Genomic DNA, 19,869 nt, shown 5'->3' with positions numbered 1-19,869 from the left:
TGTAGATGAGTGTGCACGGGGAATACGCACTGCAGTTGAAATAAATATGAACTCTAATTATAAAATGAGGTGTTTGTTAAGCATAATCAGCTAGCTGACGAAAAATGTGTTTTGGTTTACTCATTTTCATTCCACACTTGACCGGTATTCTTTGACTTAGCAATGATGGCTGTGAAGTAAAAAATTGTCTGTTTCAAACATGCCCTGACTTCTAAGTTAAGCAGATAAAGCATGGTGTCATTTCTCTGGAAAAGAATAAATTTGCATGTCTCATGGCACTGGTCTCATTTACGTAGGGTTTACTATTGGTCGCGTATTGCATACACTGGAGGTACTTGACAGCCACAGTTTTGAAAAATCTGATTTTAATAACTCGTTGGATTCGCTTTACAACAGAATATTTGGATCAGGACAGAATAAAGATGGGCATGAGGTGAGTTTAATGACTTCTCTAAAAGTTTTTGGTGTATCGCTGTGTTTAGTAGACATCACAACACCATTCTTATTTCATTTTCTTTTGAATTTGAAATTTCTTTTCTAGAGTATAATTTCACAGATGCCAGCTGTCATCCTTGCATGAAACCAGATGGTAATTGTTGGACCTTGAGAGGAAAAAAGCTAAATGCTTTGCATGCATATTTTCTGGGAGGGGCCAATGGGTAGTTGGAAAGTTGGCTGGTTTGTCTACCATTTACCCTCACCCAGAGGCAACTGTAAATTGGAGTTGTTTTAAAAATAAACAACTGAAATGTTAAAATATAGACTGATCAAATGCATCAAAAATTGAAGCTTTGTTATTAAATTTTTTCACTCTAGTGCTTTTACAGGCTATTGATGATCAGATTGTTTAAAAATCAGGAGAGTGGGACTGGCTGAGTTACTCCTGAAGGTAGCCATTGTGGACACTATGGGGTGAATGGCCTCTTTCTGTGCTGTAACAATTTTATGATTCTGTGATTTATTCACAACTATTTAAAGATAGAGCAACTGCAGAAGCTTGTTTCCTATTAATCTCAGATGAGGTACTCATCTTCATCTTGGGGGCCTGGGTTAAAGTTTAACATAGAGTTTGATTGAATGAAAGTCTCACCTGCTTGCGGTAACAATTCCATGTAAAATGAGTTTTGGTAGTTCAAATATAGTTCTTAGTGGAAATGGACCAAAAGGACAAACAGTTCTCTTCTGATTATGGGCCCATCCCTACAATATTCCATTACTTTTTTCTGTTTTCAAATGCTGACAGGAATATTAATTTCTGTTTCTCTTTTAGATTTCCTGTATTTGCATTTTCTTGGTTCAGAAATAATTAGAATTAAGTTGGAAATTTCATTCAGCATGACCACAGGAAAGACTGATATGGTCTTGAGAAATGTCACATGGTGCCGTAGAAGAGAGTGTTTTGAAGTTTTGACTGAGACAGATGTTTGAAGCAAAGAGTGAACCTTACTTTGCACCCAACCAAGTTACACTTAACTTGTGGGTGGTTTAATGTTGATACTGATTGATCAAAATATAAATTATTTAGTCACTCATTTTGATGAGTATGAAAGTTCATAGCCACTGAAAACATTTATGGTCTGACACCTCTTATGCATTTTCAGTTATTTATACTATGAAAAGTCGTTAGGTCCTGCTTAATATTGCTTGCCCAGCTTAATATTGCTTGCCCAATGCAATTTTCTTTCAAGCCAAAGATCTTTCTGCAGTGATGTGGTCACTAAGATATTGTTCCATTTCCAAACATTTTGTAATATTTTTCACAATCCCGAAAAATCCTTTGTTGACAATATTCACTGCTGTGTTTGAGAGTTGTTGACATTGACATAATATTAAAGTTGTGGCTTGCCTTTCACAAACTGTTGAGCTCATCAATCATGATTTGTGGTTGTGTGCTTGTTGAAGCTTCCTTGATACATGACTTGTATTACCTGCAGCCATGTTACTTGCAATTGAGCTTCATATCAATTGTTTTTTTTAATTTATTATTTCAAACCCATGCTGATCTTTGTTCCCTTTAGTCAGAGCACATCTGACATATAATTGGTCTACTCATTCAATGTTGGATCTGTTCTACCATGCTGAGAGTTGAGGGAGTTCCAGGACTTTGACCCAGCTACAGTGAAGGAATGGCGATATAGTTCCAAGTCAGGATAGGGTGCTGCTTGGAGGGAAACATGCAGGTAGTGGTGTTTCCGTATATCTGCTGCCTTTATCCTTTGAAGTGATAGAGGTGATTTTAATGTAGTTGAGGGAAATTTTGATCACAAGATTGAATTTGTATGTTGATTTCACCTTTTGAATGTACAGATTCTTGCTAAGATTGAATTCTGTGTAACGGCATGGTTAGTAGACCATATTCTCCAATGGAGGGCACTTCAGCTATATCTTAACATATTCCTCACCCGTTGTATACATGTGCACTTTGAACCAATGCACCTTGTAGACCACACCTTCCCTAGCCCCAACCCAACCCCACTGCTGCCCAGAAGAGATCTAGTAACTCAGCACCAATTATGGATTGAGCTTTGGACTTGACTAGGGGTATGGCACAGCACCACATTATGCATTTACTCACTTAACCATCAAGGAAAGATTTCCTCCGTTCCACAGTTTCTAATATATTTTGAAGTTTAAAACCATTCTCATACATCAGAGAATATTGCATACCCCACATGCTGAGTCTTGTTGAGCTCTTGTTCCTGATGTTATGACTTCCTTTATGCTCTCTGAGTTGGAGAGAAATGAGCTCATACTTTGAGCCTTTTTGTGTTTTGGCTTCCAAGTAATTTGTAGTATAGTTTCCATTGCATTTATTCTTCTTCCCTGTCCAGATGTTGCCAGATGATGATGCAGTAATGACATTGCTTTGTGAGTGGGCAGTGAGCTGCAAGCGTTCAGGCAGACACCGGGCCATGGTGGTGGCAAAATTGTTGGAGAAGAGGCAAGCTGAAATTGAAGCTGAGGTAAGATTCTGGCTAGTTGTCTCACTTTCCAATTTTTATTTTGAGACACTTACCTTTGTGTGTTGTTGTTCAGTTGAATCACAAGTGGGAAATAGAATTTCCTCCATCAAAGTGCAAATCAGTGGAATGTGTTACTTTGGACTCTTGGATGGGTGGAGCTACTTTCCACTTTTGGCTAGAAGCACAAATCTCCCTATATGACTTCCAGCAGAGGTGTTCGGGAGTTTGATCACTGTGCCAATTGTATTTACATGTTAGATGGCACTTTCAATCAGTAGGCATCTTGTTTAATTTAATAAATTAATAAAAACTAACACAAAGATAAATCTTTGGAAGACTCCAAAGGTGACTAGTAGGTGGGAGGGCCCATCTTTGGACAGACAGGAGCAGAGCCCCATGAAGCATTAAACTGTACATCAATGGAATGATGTAACTTTTAACACCAAGGTGTGGATGGCATGATTAACCATATAAAATATTAGAGTTTGAGGAGGCAGGATGACAAATGCAGTTCATGACTTCGTCAGGACAAGCTCAATGTTGTAAGGAGGGTAGAAGCAGACTGAAAATACTTAACAGGAAAATTTGAGAGCTGTGGACATGGGATTGGAAAGCAACAAAATGTTTGAGGGCCATGGAGAGAGAAGGGAGGTTACAGAGGTTGATTGACTTTTTGAATAGGATGGCTTTTAGTGGTGATTTTGCAAGAAAGAGCATGAGCCAAGTGTTGAGTTGCCACCAATTAAGTTGGGTATGGTTGTTGGAGCAGAAGGTTGGTCTCATGCAAGAGTTGATCTTAAAGAGTAGATGGGAGAAAAGTTAGAGTGGCAAACAAACCTAGATAGAGTAGGTGGGGCACTAAGGGATTGGACATGGTTGCAAAGGATGAGGAGGAAGTCGTAGTGGCAGATGCAGCTACAGAGATGGCCTTGGTTTTGGTGACTAAGAAATGCATGAGTTTTTTGCACTTGAAATTGGAGACAAGGCTGGAGGGGCAGAGGAAAGAGAAAGCAGATATTTTTTCATGAAGAAAAGGAGCTTTGAGTTATCCTTGGAAATATTTGCCCATGGACAGCAAGGCATTGTGAATCTGAACATGATTGAACACATCCAGCATTGAATGACTAGACCAAAAGTACATAAGATGTGCTCTGACTAAAGGGAACAAAAATCAGCATGGGTTTGAAATAGTGGGTGCCTTAATCGTAACTAAGGTGTTGGCTGCACAGTTTAAAGGAGCAGTTGAGCAGATTAGCAGTGACAATGTGGATGGCCAGAGCAGAGTTGAAAGTTTGAGTGAATTAGTGAGTGAGTTATAGCAGAGTTATTCAGAGGTGGATGGTTGAGGGAAGTGTGTGAAGGATAAGGGTGATATGGAAGTGGTTGTTGATAATAAAGACCTGTGGAGTGAAGGGGTTGTGAGAAAAGGTAATCTCAATCTAGGCAGTGGAAAGGTCATGAGTGATGGTGAACTTGAAAGTGGTGACCTTGGATTTATGTGCTGGGTGAGATAGAGTGAGGATAGAAGGGCAAAGTGGGATGGAGAAGTTTAGATAGATCCAGGTTGAAATTACTGAGGATAAAGAATGGACCATTGTAGAGGTGAAGAGGTTAATGATGATTGTTTTAAATGAGGTAGGGATTTGAGAGAGGGTGAATTGCTGGAGGGAGAAGATGCCAAAGGAATGGGCAAAGGCGACCAAGATGGGACTTGATTATAAAAGTTATGTTACTGTGACGGTGGTTTGGACAAACAAGTAATGCAAAAGGAAGACTTCATTGAAGGAGAAGAAGTAACCCCATTAGCTATATTTTGTAAGATTGATTGGACTAATCTTTTCTAGAGCAAGCGCTATGAATTCCAAAGAGAGTAATTGTCCCTTGCCTAACTTCATTCAGCATGATTTCAAGCAAAATACCAGTGAATCGGAGCAATTGAGGCAAGAGCCCTCCATGATGCAGCTTTAATCTCCTTAATCATGCCAGGCAAGGATGCACCTCTTCAAAATTTCTGTGCAAGCCCGAGCCCACACTGACTTTTGAAATATATAGAAGTACAACATTTTGGCTAAGAATGCGATGTGAGTTGTTGTTTGAATTGCGCTTCAATAAAAACTTCTATCTTGAAATGTTTTCTGCTACCTTCAAAACATGTGTATTTTTGTCATGTTTGTGAGCGCTGAGAAATAAACACATTCTACAACTATCAACACTCCTAGGTAAAGCTCACTGCATGTATTCTATGCTGTACTCAATGTAGGGAATAGAGTAAAGCTCCATCTACTTTGTTCCACTTGAAACTCTTCAGTTAGGTACATTCTCCTCTTTGAATGATACTGTTGGCTTAATACTGAATTGCATGGAGTCATGTGTTTGAACTCATGCTCATTCAGAATTGCTGAGTGAACGGATTTCATGTAATGATTGGAAGATTCAGGTTTTTCAAGGAAATTGTGTGTCCACTTAATAGCATTCTTACTTTTGAGTCAGAGGTTGTTGATTCACCAAGATTCACTGCAGTACCTGAGCATGGAAACTAAGTTGCTACTTCAGTACAATGCTGAATGCTGCAGTATTGATGTTGTCTTGTGGATAATGGAGGCCTCATTTGTCTGATAGGTTACCCTGGTCAACATTTCTACCTCAACCAACACCACCAAATGTCATTCATTTGTACGACCTTTCCATATACAAACTGGTTGTTATATTTATCCGCCTAAGAATAATGGGGGAGGCGGTGGTGTAGTGGTAAAGTCAGTGGACTAGTAATCCATTGGCCCAGGCTAATGCACTGAGGACATGTTCAAATCCTACCATGGCAGTTGATGGAATTTAAATTCAATTAATAAAATTTAGGATTTAAAAAAAAGCTAGCCTCAGTAATGGTCATTGTCAGTTGTCGTAAAAACCCATCTGGTCCACTAATGTCCTTTAGAGAGGGAAATCTCCAGTCATAGAGTTTTACAGCACAGAAAGCAGTCCTTTGGTTCATCGTGTCCACGCCAGTCATCAAACCCCTATCTACTCTAACCCCATTTTCCAGCACTTGGCCCAAAGCCTTCTATGCTATGGCGTTTCAAGTGTTCATCTAAATGCTGCTTAAATGTTGTGAGGGTTCCCGCCTCTACCACTCTTTCAGGCAGTGAGTTCCAGGTATCCCCTACCCTCTGGGTGAAAATTTTTTTCCTCGAATTCCTTCTAAACATCCTGCCTCTTACCTTAAATCTATGCCCTCTGGTTATGGACCCCTCCACTAAGGGGAAAAGTTTCTTCCTATCTACCCTATCTATGCCCCTTATAATTTTGTACACCTCAATCAAGTCCCCTCTCAGCCTTCTCTACTCTAAGGAAAACAACCCCAGCATATCTAGTCTCTCTTCATAGCTGAAATGCTCCAGCTCAGGCAACAACTTGGTGAATCTCCTCTGCACCCTCTCCAGTTGCAATCACATCCTTCCTATAGTGTGGCCACCGGAACTGTACACAGTACTCCAGATTGGCCTAACTAACGCTTTATACAGCTCCATCATAACCTCCCTGCTCTTGTATTCAATGCCTCGACTAATGAAGGCAGGTACCCTATATGCCTTCTTAACCACCTTATCTACCTGTCCTGCTGCCTTCAAGGATGTATGGACAAGCACACCAAGGTTCCTCTGATCTTCTGTACTACTTAGGGTCCTACCATTCATCGTATACTCCTTTGTCTTGTTAGTCCTCCCAAAATGCATCACCTCACACTTGTCAGGATTAAATTCCATTTGCCACTGTTCTGCCCATCTGACCAGCCCATCTACATCGTCCTGTAGTCCAAAGCTTTCCTCCCCGTTGTTTACCAAACCACCAATTTTCGTGTCATCAGCGCACTTACTTGATCATACCTCCTACATTCATTTCTAGATCATTAATGTACACTACAAACAGCAAGGGGCACAGCACCAAACCCTGCAGTACGCCACTGGACACAGGCTTCCAGTCATAAAAACAACCTTCAACCATCACCCTCTGCCTCCTGCCATGAAGCCAATTTTGGATCCAATTTGCCAAATTGCGCTGGATCCCGTGGGCTCTTATCTTCTTGACCAGTCTCCCATGCTAGACCTTGTCAAAAGCCTTACTGAAGTCCATGTGGACCACATCAACTGCACTACCCTAATCTACACACCTAGTCATCTTCTCGAAAAATTCAGTCAAATTTTTCCTTACCTAGTCTTGCCTACAGCTGACTCCAGACCCACTGCAATGTGATTGACTCTTAACTGCCTTCTGAAATGGCCTAGAAAGCCACTCAGTTGTATCAAAGCACTACAAAGTCTAAAAGGAATGCAACCAACCACCCAGCAGGACCTGGGCACTAGTAATGACAATGGCAAAGTCCTCCTTACTAGCATTTGGAGCCTTGTACCGAGATTAGGAGTGCTGCCCCACAGACTAGTCAAGCACAACAGCCTGATATAGTCATACTCACTGAGTCAAACCTTATAGACAGTGTCCCAGACACCACCGTCACCATCCCTGCATATGTCCTGTCCCACCAGCAGGATGAACTCACCAGAGGTGGTGGCACAGTGGCATACTTGAGGAGGGTGTTTGCCTGGGAATCCTCAGCATTGACTCTGGCCCCATGAAGTTGCATGATATCAAGTCAAACATGGGCAAGGAGACCTCCTGCTGATTACCATCTACCATCCCCCCACCACCCCTTCCACCTCAGCTGGTAACTCAGCACTCCTCCATATTGAAGACCACTTGAAAGAACGACAGAGGGTGGCAAGGGCACAGAATGCACTTTAGGTGGGGGCTTCAATGTCCATCGCCAAGAGTAACTCAGTAGCACCACTACTGACCAAGTTGGCCAATTCTTAAAGGTCGTAGCTCCTAGACTGGGCCTGCGGCAGTTCATGGGTGTAGCAACAAGAGGAAAAAACCTACTTGACCTTGTCCTCACCAATCTACCTGTCGCAGATGCACCTGAGCATGACAGTATTGGTAGAAGTGATCATCACACAGCCATTGTGGAGTCTTCACATTGAAGATAATCTTCATCGTGTTGTGTGGCACTACCACTATGCTAAATGGGATAGATTTAGAACAGATCTAGCAACTCAAAACTGGGCATCTGTTATGACCTAGCATTTGGTAAAGTTGAGTTATTTAAAAATCCCAGAGGGAAACTTTAAACAACTGTGATAACCCATATTTTTATTTTTTACATTTGAGATGCAGCTCTAAATTCAGGAATCAGACCACCAGTTCTCGAGAGGTTTTATATCAAAATACATGAGACTTTTATTCATTTACACAAGATAAATATATGCACATGGCTACAAACTACTGCTATCATAACTTCTGACAAATTCCCAAACTAATCTCCATTAAGGCAACAACAACCCACGGACTTTCAGCAAAACACCAGGAAAAGCATTTTCACCGTACAAATTCAAAATGAGGTTCCTTGCACTTTGGTTCCTGTGGGGACAGTTGTAGGCTTACAGCTGCTTTGATCTTACATTGCCTCTGCCCTGCACACACAAAACTGCTGTCTGTTATACCCAACACAGCTCATTGAATGTAAATTATCACTGTATCACCAGCCCCTTTGAACTCCACCTCTTCTAACAATAAAACCCCTTTCATAGTACCAGTTTTATTAGTAATATAAACATATTTCTTGGTCTCTGCAAGCTAGGTTCCAGATTTCCACCCCCGCGCCCCCTTCTTGAATGCTCTATTCAAAAAAAATGCAAATGCATTTTACCTCTACTTCTCATACATCTCAAAACTAGTACACATCAAAGGACCCTGACTAGCTGGCTTAGCTATTAGGTAGATTGTCTGTACTTAGAGTTGATAAAGCACCAGGACCAGATGAGATGCATTGAAGGATACTGAGGGAAGTTGCAGAAGCACTGGCCATAATTTTTCAGTCTTCCTAAGACTCTGAGGTGGTGCCAGAGGACTGGAAAATTGCAAATGTTGCACTCTTGTTCAAAAAAAGATGTAAAGATAAGCCCAGCAACTACAGGCCAGTCAGTTTAACCTCAGTAGTGATTATCTCAAATTATCTCAAAACGATAATTTGGAACAAAATTAAGTCACTTGAGCGAACATGGTTTAATTAAGGAAAGCCAGCATGGATTTGTTACGAGCAAATCGTGTTTAACTAACTTGCTTGAGTTTTTTGATGAGGTAACAGAGAGGGCTGATGAAGGTAATGTGTTAATGTGTTGTACATGGACTCCCAAAATTCATTTGATAAAGTGTCACACAGCAGACTTCTGAGCAAAATTATAACTCTTGGAATAAAGGGGATGGTAGCGAATGGATACATAATTGGCTGAGTGACAGGAAACTGAGAGTAAAAGTTAATGGATGTTTTCGGACTGCAAGGGTCATTGTTTGGACCCTTACTCTTTTGATATTTATTAATGACTTAGAACTTGGTACAATTTCAAAATTTGTGGATGATACAAAACTTGGAAGCATTGTGAACAGTGAGGAGCATAGTGATAGACTTCAAGTGGGCAGATAGGTTGGTGGAATAGGCACACAAGTGACAGATGAAATTTAATGCAGATAAGTGTGAAGTGCTTCAGTTTGGTAGGAAGAACGTGGAGAGACATTATAAATTAAGAAAAAAATATACAATTCTAAAGGGGGTATAGGAGTAAAGTGACCATATATATGCATAAGCAGTTGAATGTGGCAAGACAGGTTGGATACTGTTTAATAAAGCAAATAGCATCCGAGGCTTTATTAGTAGGGGCATAGATTACAAAAGCAAGAAGGTTATGATAAACTTGTATGGAACACTTGTTGGCCTCAACCGGAGTATTATGTCCATTTCTGGGCGCCACACTTTAGGAAGGCTTTGAAGGCATTAGAGAGAGTGCAGAAAAGATTCATGAAAATGGTTCCAGGGATGAGGAACTTCAATTTGATAGATTGCAGAAGCTGGGACTGTTTTCCTTGGAGAAGAGGAAGTTGAAAAGTTTGCTAGAGGTATACAAAACCGTGAGGGGCCTGGACAGAGGAGAGAGGGAAAAACTGTTTCCATTAGTGAAAGGATTGAGAACAAGAGGGCACAGATTTTAAGGTAATTGACGAAAGAAGCAATGGAGACATGAAGGAAAACTTTCACGCAGTGTGGTGGAGGCAGGTTTAATCGAGGCATTTAAGAAGGAATTGGATTGTTATCCGAAAAGGAAGAATGCGCAGTGCCACGAGAAGAGGCCAGGGAGTGGCACTAGGTAAATTGCTCCTTCAGAGAACCAGCGCAGACATGATGAGCCCAATGGCCACCTTCTATGCTGTGACCATTCTGTGATTCGTTTGAAATGTTTTGGGACTTCCCAAGGACATAAGGTGTTTTATAAATCAAAGTTTTCCTGTTTCTTTCCTGACCTGATGTTTAGCTCTCAACTTTAGCTGGGAGATTTAGACAACATCATTTTAAAGTTAGTCTGTTCTCTTGCAGGGTAATTGAAATTTGAGGTGAGGACCAAAATCTTGGGGAGAAAAAATATAGTTTATAATTTCTGAAAAATAAAAACTGAGGTGGTGCCTAGTTTGTATCATGAAAATGTATTGTGAATTAACATCAAATTGATTTTTAAAAATTTTTCTCTGCTGTATGTTTCTGTGAATCCAGTAATATTTATAACCTATTCTTTACTCTAGAGATGTGGTGAATCAGAGGTAGTAGACGAGAAGGGATCTGTGTCATCTGGCTCTCTCACCAGTGCCAGCATTCCTGTTTTCCAGGATGTGTTGCTTCAATTCCTGGATACCCAAGCTCCAATGCTGAGTAAGTGTATTGCAGGAAATAGTTACAGGGGTACTGTGCTGTGGTAGAAAACCAACAAACTTGCTCTTTGGAAACCTGGAATCTGTGTAATTTTCATCACAATTAGGCCATGTGCTGTAATTTGATGATGCAGTTTGGTGGGATTTACATCACATTATGCATTTGTGTGGGAGGGGTGGCGTGGAGAAGCTTGCCAAACATTTTTCATGTAGATGTGCCAGGAACCAGGAAGAATAAACTAGTTCATTCTTCAACAGTAAAATTTAAATCTCAACTGCAGGTGTGCCTGCTTGTGCATTCATCCTAATGTTTAGCCTTAAGCCAGTGGCAAGCTTAAAGCAATGGATGCTGCACCTTAACTATACTTTGAAAGCAAAACATCGGAACCAGACAATTTTCTCGAAGACTGCTATTCCCAATTTCATCTACATCTGATTTAAATAACAGGGTGCCCACTCACTGGAGCAGTCAGGCTGGGATCATTGCAGGGAACTGCTATTATAAATCAATTTTCTTTTGGAAAGCAAGAAGCACACATCCGTAACGCTTGGCTGTGCACTTGCACCTAATTTGTGCAATTGATTAAGAACATCTCTCTGATTTCTATTAAAGTTGTTCCAGCAGGCAACAACCGTATTACCTTGGGAGATGCAACAGCACCTGAGCAGAATGTTAGCTCAAATTATATGCTCAACGTTAAGTGTGAGGCTCAAATCCACAAACCTTTGACTCAGAGGTGTAAATTCTGTGAGATGCACACATATTGGACATGTTGATAAGAGACTGAGGAGTACTTTACTTCTGACCCTGTGCTTCATGTGAAATCATGAAGAAATGAGGATCAGTAATTGGTTTATTGAGTAATCTGCTATGATAGGAAAGACTGTGAGAGGAAAGATCATGTCAGACACTCAAGATATTTTGTTGATTTATGTTGTGGTCAGTGCAGCTCATTTTCTGAGTGGATAAGTTTTCTTTTTAAAAGTTTACTATTAACTATATTGCTGTACATGTTCTATTTCCTCATGGGGAATTCAGGATTTAAATGCTATATCAAGATCTGACCTCTTACTATGTAGCATATGCAAGTATTATTGCATTTACCATATAAAGGTTGGGTCTTTTTTGTAGTTCAGTGTCTGAAATAAAAAACAGAAAATGTTGGAAATGGTCAGCTGGACAAGCAACATTTGTGAAGAGCAAAACAAAGTTCATGTTTCAGCTTGATGATCTTTTATTAGTAACTAATTATAACTTGAAATTACACCAAAATCTAATAGTAATACTGGTAGCACACATTCCCTTCATGACCAACAGTAATATTCAATGACCATTTACATTAACTGGTAGTAGTAGGTGTTAGCCTCTGATAAACTATCTGCGTCTGGTAGAAATCCTATAACTTACTGATATTCACCCTGTAACTACAGCCAGAATCCGCTTGTAATGCACAAAGCGTAATCAGGCTAGATGATGGCACTTTTAATAGTCCCCATTTCTCCTCTTATCTCTTTGAGTAGTAGCTTGGACTTGAGTTTTGTGTGAACATGACAACTTTGGCTCCGACTGAGGCTTTCAGTCCAATCTGTTTTGAACTTCACATGTCAAATGAGGATTGCACAATGTTCAGTTCCTCAGATAGAGAGTCAGATTATGCCCACATGCAGCAAGCCCTGGACAACATTCAGGCTTGTGCTGATAAGTGACAAGTAACATATGCTCCACACAAGCGCCAGACAATGAAAATCTCTGATAAGAGAGACACTGATCACCTTGCTTTGACATTTAATGGCATTATCATTACTGAATTCCATACCATCAACATCCTGGAAGTTACCATTGACCAGAAACTTAACTGGACCAGTCACATGATTACTGTGGCTACAAGAGCAGGTCAGAGACTGGAAATTCTGCAGTGAGTAATTCACCACGTGACTCCCCAAAGCCTGTACAAGGTACAAGTCAGGAATGAGATTGAATACTCTTCACTTGCCTAAATGAATACAGCTTCAATAACACTCTTGAAACTCAACACAATTCAGGACAAAGTAGCCCGCTTGATTGGCACCCAATCCACCACCTTAAAGACTCATTTCCTCCAACACTGGCACACTGTGGCAGCAGTGTGTACCATATACAAGGCACACTGCAGCAAATAGCCAAGCTCCCTTCGGCATCATCTTCCAAACCTGCGACCTCTACCGCCTAGACAGAAGGGGCAGCAGTACATCACCTACAAATTTCCCTCCAAGTCACAAAATTGACAGCTGGGTCAGAATTCTGAAACTCCGTATCCTACAACATTGAGGGTAAATTAAACAACCTGGACTCCAGCGACTCAAGAGTGTGGCTCACCACCACCACCACCACCACCTCAAGGGTAATTAGGAATGGGCAACAAATGCTGTCCTTGGATTTAGTAGTTAGTAGACTGTTCTCCAATTTCCCTATAAATTTTATGCTGAATTTCCTTCTGACTGTTCAGTAGCCTATACTAGATTCTCAGTAATGTGACTAATCCTTTGTCATTCCTGAACTCAAACCAGATTTTCCTTGGACCACTTCTCTATGTAAATTCTTATAGTGTAGCCTCAAGTAAATACTGTCCCTTGTAAGTAAATCTACCTCTGCTCCCTTTATGTCTTCTCCAATTCCTTAAAGTTTTATATCCAGGATATTTATTTTTTAAACCTGTTTTGTTGTTCCCCCCACCCCTGCAATGTTGGTGTTCAAGAGCTGCATATATTCCACAGGTTGCTGTTTGCACATTCCTGGTTAGAGCACAGACTAACAATTCATTTGCTGCCCTTGACTATCTCTTAATTGTCTTCTAGCTGACCCTAGTAGTGAAAGTGAAAAGGCTGAATTTGCCAACTTGGTACTCCTATTCTGTGAGCTGATTCGCCACGATGTTTTCTCACACAATGTCTACATGTGCACACTGATATCTAGAGGAGACCTGTCATCGGAGCAGCATGTGCCCAGACCGCGCTCACCTGTTGATGATGCTGCAGAAGAGCAGGATCGGAAGGAACATGAAGGAAATAACAGTGTTAAATTGGAGGTAAGGGGAAAAGTAGGGGCCATGTTGGGATAGATATTTTGAATAATAATTTCCACTGTTCTCTAACTTGAGGAATCCTTTGGGCATGGAGCCACTTAATGGACGTTGTCTGTTGAGCTAGAATATCTGGTGGCTATTGTATGCAACTTCATGTTGAATCTAATAGTCTTAGTGGAGACCAATAAAAGAAGCCAAATGACAGGATGGTGTCCGACTAAGCTGATCTCTTCACTGTCCAGATTGAGGTATTAAACTCACAAGTGGGCTTGGGGATGGGGATGGAAAAGTTGTGTTTTGGATTGGCATTGAAGGGTTTTATTGACTGAGTACATTCCAGAGTGCAATGTGTTCTGTGTTTGCTGTGTTGAAAGCTAGGTAGCATGTCCAGCATACTTGGACACTGGTGCATATGTTTGTTCAGGTTTTACACGGGAACACCACCAGTTTGAAGTTCCCCTCCAAGCCACTCACCCTCCTGACATGGAAATATATCGCTGTTCAAGAAGGCAGCTCACCACCATCTTCTCAAGTGCAGTTAGGGATGGGCAGTAAATGTTGTCCTAACCAGCAAAGCCCACATCGCATAAATGAATTTTTAAAAATTCAGGATTTGATCAATTTTGACCTGTCCCTGCAGAGTGGAACTCTGCACCACAAGATCTGCCAATGTGCATTTCTTTATCGTTTGGTCTAGAGACACATAAGCAGAGTGATAGGTTTCCTTGTCTGATGAGCATCTGGCTGAAGAAAGTAACATTGGTTGCTAATCATTGAATCCATATAACAAAAATTTCTGAATATTTTACTAGCTAACAATTTTTTATAATTTGAAATCAAGGTCAAAAGCAAAACAGAAGGATTCATTGAATCAAGATAAAAACAAAAAGCTACTGCGGATGCTGGAAATCCAAAACAAAAACAGAATTACCTGGAAAAACTCAGCAGGTCTGGCAGCATCGGCGGAGAAGAAATCAGTTGACGTTTCGAGTCCTCACGACCCTTCGGCAGAACTGAAGTATAGTTAGGAGAGAGGTGAAATATAAGCTGGTCTAAGGTGGGGGGCGGGGGGAGAGAGAAGTTGAGGGTGGGGTGGTTGTGGGGATAAGCAAGCAGTGATAGGAGAAGATAATCAAAAGATGTCACAGACAAAAGGATCAAAGAGGTGTTGAAGGTGCTGATATTATCTAAGAAAAGTGCTAATTAAGAATGGAAGGCAGGATACTCAAGGTACAGCTCTAGTGTGGGCCCCAGCTATGCCTGTCTCTTTATGGGGTATGTGGAACATTCCTTGTTCCAGTCCTACTCTGGCCCCCTCCCACAACTCTTTCTCCGGTACATCGATGATTACTTCGGTGCTGCTTCATGCTCTCGTCGGGACCTGGAAAAATTTATTAATTTTGCTTCCAATCTCCACCCCTCCATCATTTTCACATGGTCCATCTCTGACACTTCTCTTCCCTTCCTTGACCTCTCTGTCTCAATTTCTGATGATAGACTGTACACCAATATCCATTACAAGCCTACCGACTCCCACAGCTACCTCGACTACAGCTCCTCACACCCCGCTTCCTGTAAGGACTCCATCCCATTCTCTCAGTTCCTTCGCCTCCGTCGCATCTGTTCTGATAACGCTACCTTCAAAAACGGCTCCTCTGACATGTCCTCCTTCTTCCTTAACCGAGGTTTTCCACCCACGGTCATTGACAGGGCCCTCAACCGTGTCCGGCCCATATCCCGCGCATCCGCCCTCACGCCTTCTCCTCCTTCCCAGAAATATGATAGGGTCCCCCTTGTCCTCACTTGCCACCCCACCAGCCTCCGCATTCAAAGGATCATCCTCCGCCATTTCCGCCAACTCCAGCATGATGCCACCACCAAACACATCTTCCCTTCACCCCCCCCGACGGCATTCCGTAGGGATCGTTCCCTCCGGGACACCCTGGTCCACTCCTCCATCACCCCCTACTCCTCAACCCCCACCTATGGCACCTCCCCATGCCCACGCAGAAGATGCAACACCTGCCCCTTCACTTCCTCTCTCCTCACCGTCCAAGGGCCCAAACACTCCTTTCAAGTGAAGCAGCATTTCACTTGCATTTCCCCTAACTTAGTCTACTGCATTCGTTGCTCCCAATGCGGTCTCCTCTACATTGGAGAGACCAAACGCAAACTGGGCGACCGCTTTGCAGAACACCTGCGGTCTGTCTGCAAGAAAGACCCAAACCTCCCTGTCGCTTGCCATTTTAACACTCCACCCTGTTCTCTTGCCCACATGTCTGTCCTTGGCTTGCTGCATTGTTCCAGTGAAGCCCAACGCAAACTGGAGGAACAGCACCTCATCTTCCGACTAGGCACTTTACAGCCTTCCGGGCTGAATATTGAATTCAACAACTTTAGATCTTAAACTCCCTCTCCCCCCATCCCCACCCCGTTTCTTCCCCCTCCCCCTTTTTTTTCAATAATTTATATAGATTCTTCTTTTCCTACCTATTTCCATTATTTTTAAATCTAAAGCTAAAACTTTGTTAGTCTTTCCACCCCACCCCCACTAGAGCTGTACCTTGAGTATCCTGCCTTCCATTCTTAATTAGCACTTTTCTTAGATAATATCAGCACCTTCAACACCTCTTTGATCCTTTTGTCTGTGACATCTTTTGATTATCTTTTCCTATCACTGCTTGCTTATCCCCACAACCACCCCACCCTCAACTTCTCTCTCCCCCCGCCCCCCACCTTAGACCAGCTTATATTTCACCTCTCTCCTAACTATACTCTATTGAAGGGTCATGAAGACTCGAAACGTCAACTGATTTCTTCTCCGCCGATGCTGCCAGACCTGCTGAGTTTTTCCAGGTAATTAAGTTAAATGTTTCCTTAAAAAGTTTGAGCCATGAAACCTACTGTTCCCATGTATAGATTCTCAGAAGTCTCATATGAGTACCTACATGTGCCCTTAGTTTATTTGTTTCAAGTGTTCCTATCATTTGCACAAAAGCAGATCAAAGACTCACCGCATTCTCATTTAAGTTGCAATCAGAGCTCATCTCATAGTCTGATACTCTGACTGATTCTTTACAGAAACTCTAACTTCTTATTTCCCTCAATCGTCATTTTCTACCACAATCTTTAGGCTTTTAAAATCCAAATGTTGCATCACTTAATCATTATTTCCCGATTTGTCTTTTTTAAAAACAATGTAAAAGCTGGTGACCAGTTTGATGCATGCAAATGATCCTGAATTAAGCATCAAAAGGTCTTTAATTGGTTAGTGGTTATCTTAATTACTCTCACCTACCTGGCTACTTATGTACCCACATCATGACTAACATTTTCTTTCCAGAATTCTTCCTGAACAGATTTTTTAAAAGAACTGTACTGAAGCAATAATATGCTTCCTATATAGCAGCAATCAGTCAGAGCTTTAACTTTGACAGGGAAATGGTGTAATCTTAAACTTAGAACTTTTGAGGATGACTTGGCTGGTTCTCATGAACAGCAGAGCTTGGGACTGCATTTAGGAGTTGCCACGTTACAGTGATATAGAGAGTTTGAATCGGTACTTTTTTATTCAAGCCTGTTCCATTGTTCAATAAGATCATGGCTGATGGTCTCACTCAGTTCCACCTTCTTGAACTATCACCATACCCCTTGATTTTCTTGGTACAGAAGGGAAAGTCGCATGGGATCAGAGGTGAGCTGGCAAGATGGATACAGAATTGGCTTGGTCATAGAAGACAGAGGGTAGCAGTGAAAGGGTGCTTTTCTGAATGGAGAGCAGTGACTAGTGGTGTTCCGCAGGGATCAGTGCTGGGACCTTTGCTGTTTGTAGTATATGTAAATGATTTGGAGGAAAATGTAACTGGGCTAATTAGTAAGTTTGCAGACAACACTAAGGTTGGTGGAGTTGCAGATAGTGAAGAGGATTGTCAAACGATACAACAGGATATAGATCGGTTGGAGGCTTGGGCAGAGAAATGGCAGATGGAGTTTAATCTGGACAAATGCGAGGTAATACATTTTGGAAGGTCTAATACAGGTAGGAATTATACAATAAATGGCAGAACCCTTACGTGCATCGATGGGCAGAGGGATCTGGGTGTCCAGGTCCACAGGTCACTGAAAGTGGCAACGCAGGTGGATAAGGTAGTCAGGAAGGCATATGGCATGCTTGCCTTCATCAGCAGGGGTATTGAGTATAAAAGCTGGGAAGTTATGCTGCAGCTGTATAGAACCTTGGTTAGGCCACACTTGGAATATTGCGTGCAATTCTGGTCGCCACATTACCAGAGGATATGGAGGCGTTGGAGAGGGTGCAGAGGAGGTTTACCAGGATGCTGCCTGGTCTGGAGGTTATTAGCTATGAGGAGAGGTTGGAGAAACTCGGATTGTTCTCACTAGAGCGACGGAGATTAAGGGACGGCTTGATAGAAGTTTACAAAATTGAGTGGCATGGACAGAGTAGATAGTCAGAAGCTTTTTCCCAGGGTGGAAGAGTCAATTACCAGGGAACATAGATTTAAGGTGAGAGGAGAAAACTTTAGAGGAAATGTGTGGGCAAGTTTTTTATGCAGAGGGTAGTGAGTGTCTGGAATTCGCTGCCAGAGGAGGTGGTGGAAGCAGGTATGATAGTGGTATTTAAGAGGCAGCTTGACAAATACATGAATAGGATGGGAATAGAGGGATACGGACCCTGGAAGTGCAAAATGTTTTAGTTTGACGGGCAATATGATCGGCGCAGGCTTGGCGGGCTGAAGGGCCCGTTCCTGTGCTGTACTGCTCTTTGTTCTTGTTCTTTGTATATAAAAATCTAACAATCTCTGACTTGAATATATTAAATGACTAGCTTCCTGTGGTAAAGAATTCCAAAGATTCCCCTTATCTCAGCCCTAAATGGCTGGCCCCTTATTTTGAGACTGTGACTGCTAGTTCTAGACTTCCCTGTCAAGGGAAACATGCTCCCAATATCTACCCTGACAAGCCCCTTAAGAATTTTATGTTTCAGTAAGATCACCACTCAATTTTCTAAACTCTGGAAGATTTAGGGCTTTATGCTTATTTTCTTTTCAGGACAATCCCCTCATGCCAAGAATCCGTTCACTGAACCTTTGCTGCAACCCCTCTAAGCCAAATAGATCCTTCCTTAGATAAGGAGACCAAAACTGTGCACAGTAGTCCTGTTTATAATGCCGTAAGATTTTCTTAGCCACACACTCTAATCCCATCATAATGAAGACTAACATATAATTTGTTTTCCTAATTGCATGCTGTGTCTGCATGTAATCTTTGTGATTTTGTACAAGAAAACCCAAGTCCTTCTGAAAATCAACAATTCTCAGTCTCACCATTTAAAAGACATTCTGCTTCTCTATTTTCCCTGCCCATGTGGATAACCTTCTACTTCCCCTATATTCCATCTGCCACATTCTTGCCTGCTCACTTAATCTGTTTATATCCCTTTGCAGCTTCATTGTGTCATTTTTATAGCTTACTTTCCCATATACCTTTATATCATCAGCAAACTTGGATATATTACGCTCAATCACTTCATACATGAAATTGATATAGATTGTAACTAGTTGACGCCCAAGCACTGATCCTTTTGGTACCGCAACAGTTACAGTCTACCAAGTCAAAAATGACCTGTTTATTCATGCCCTTTTTTTTTTGTTCGTTAATCAATCCACGGCCCATGTTAATATTTTACCTCCAATCCCATGAGCCCTAATTTTGTGATGGTACAGATCCGTGTTTTACTTCTGCAGTCTGCAACCAAGCATTGCCTTAGTCACACACTGGGAACATGTCATGGCCTTACTGGCTTCAAAGAATAATTTAACTCTAGCATAAAAAGCAATCTGTGCATCTGCAGCAAAAATATTTCAGCTTGTATATGTAGTGGTGGTGAGATGGATTAACGTTTCTCTTTAACAGGCCAAAAATGAATGTAGCAATGCAATAACACGTATGTCTAATAAAGCTGATGTTATAAGTTGAATTCTGATTTAAGTGAATTTTTTATGCTTAACCTTTTCTTT

General features: G+C 41.5%; 1 protein-coding gene across 3 annotated transcripts in view; it reads left to right on the top strand.

Moving 5' to 3' along the window:
- med12 (mediator complex subunit 12) overlaps positions 1-19,869 on the top strand; it is a 193,392-nt gene that overhangs the window by 57,185 nt on the left and 116,338 nt on the right. For all 3 annotated transcript variants that reach the window (XM_078546961.1, XM_078546960.1, XM_078546962.1), the window contains exons 10-13: positions 297-433; positions 2,832-2,963; positions 10,644-10,770; positions 13,605-13,834. In XM_078546961.1, the coding sequence (XP_078403087.1) occupies positions 297-433; positions 2,832-2,963; positions 10,644-10,770; positions 13,605-13,834 (626 nt within the window). The remainder of the gene's footprint in view (positions 1-296; positions 434-2,831; positions 2,964-10,643; positions 10,771-13,604; positions 13,835-19,869) is intronic.

The sequence above is a fragment of the Cetorhinus maximus genome, chromosome 8, assembly GCF_964194155.1.
Source record: "Cetorhinus maximus chromosome 8, sCetMax3.hap1.1, whole genome shotgun sequence".
NCBI lineage: Eukaryota > Metazoa > Chordata > Chondrichthyes > Lamniformes > Cetorhinidae > Cetorhinus > Cetorhinus maximus.
Note: the sequence above shows the minus strand (reverse complement) of the source record. Positions and strands in the feature narration are given on the sequence as shown.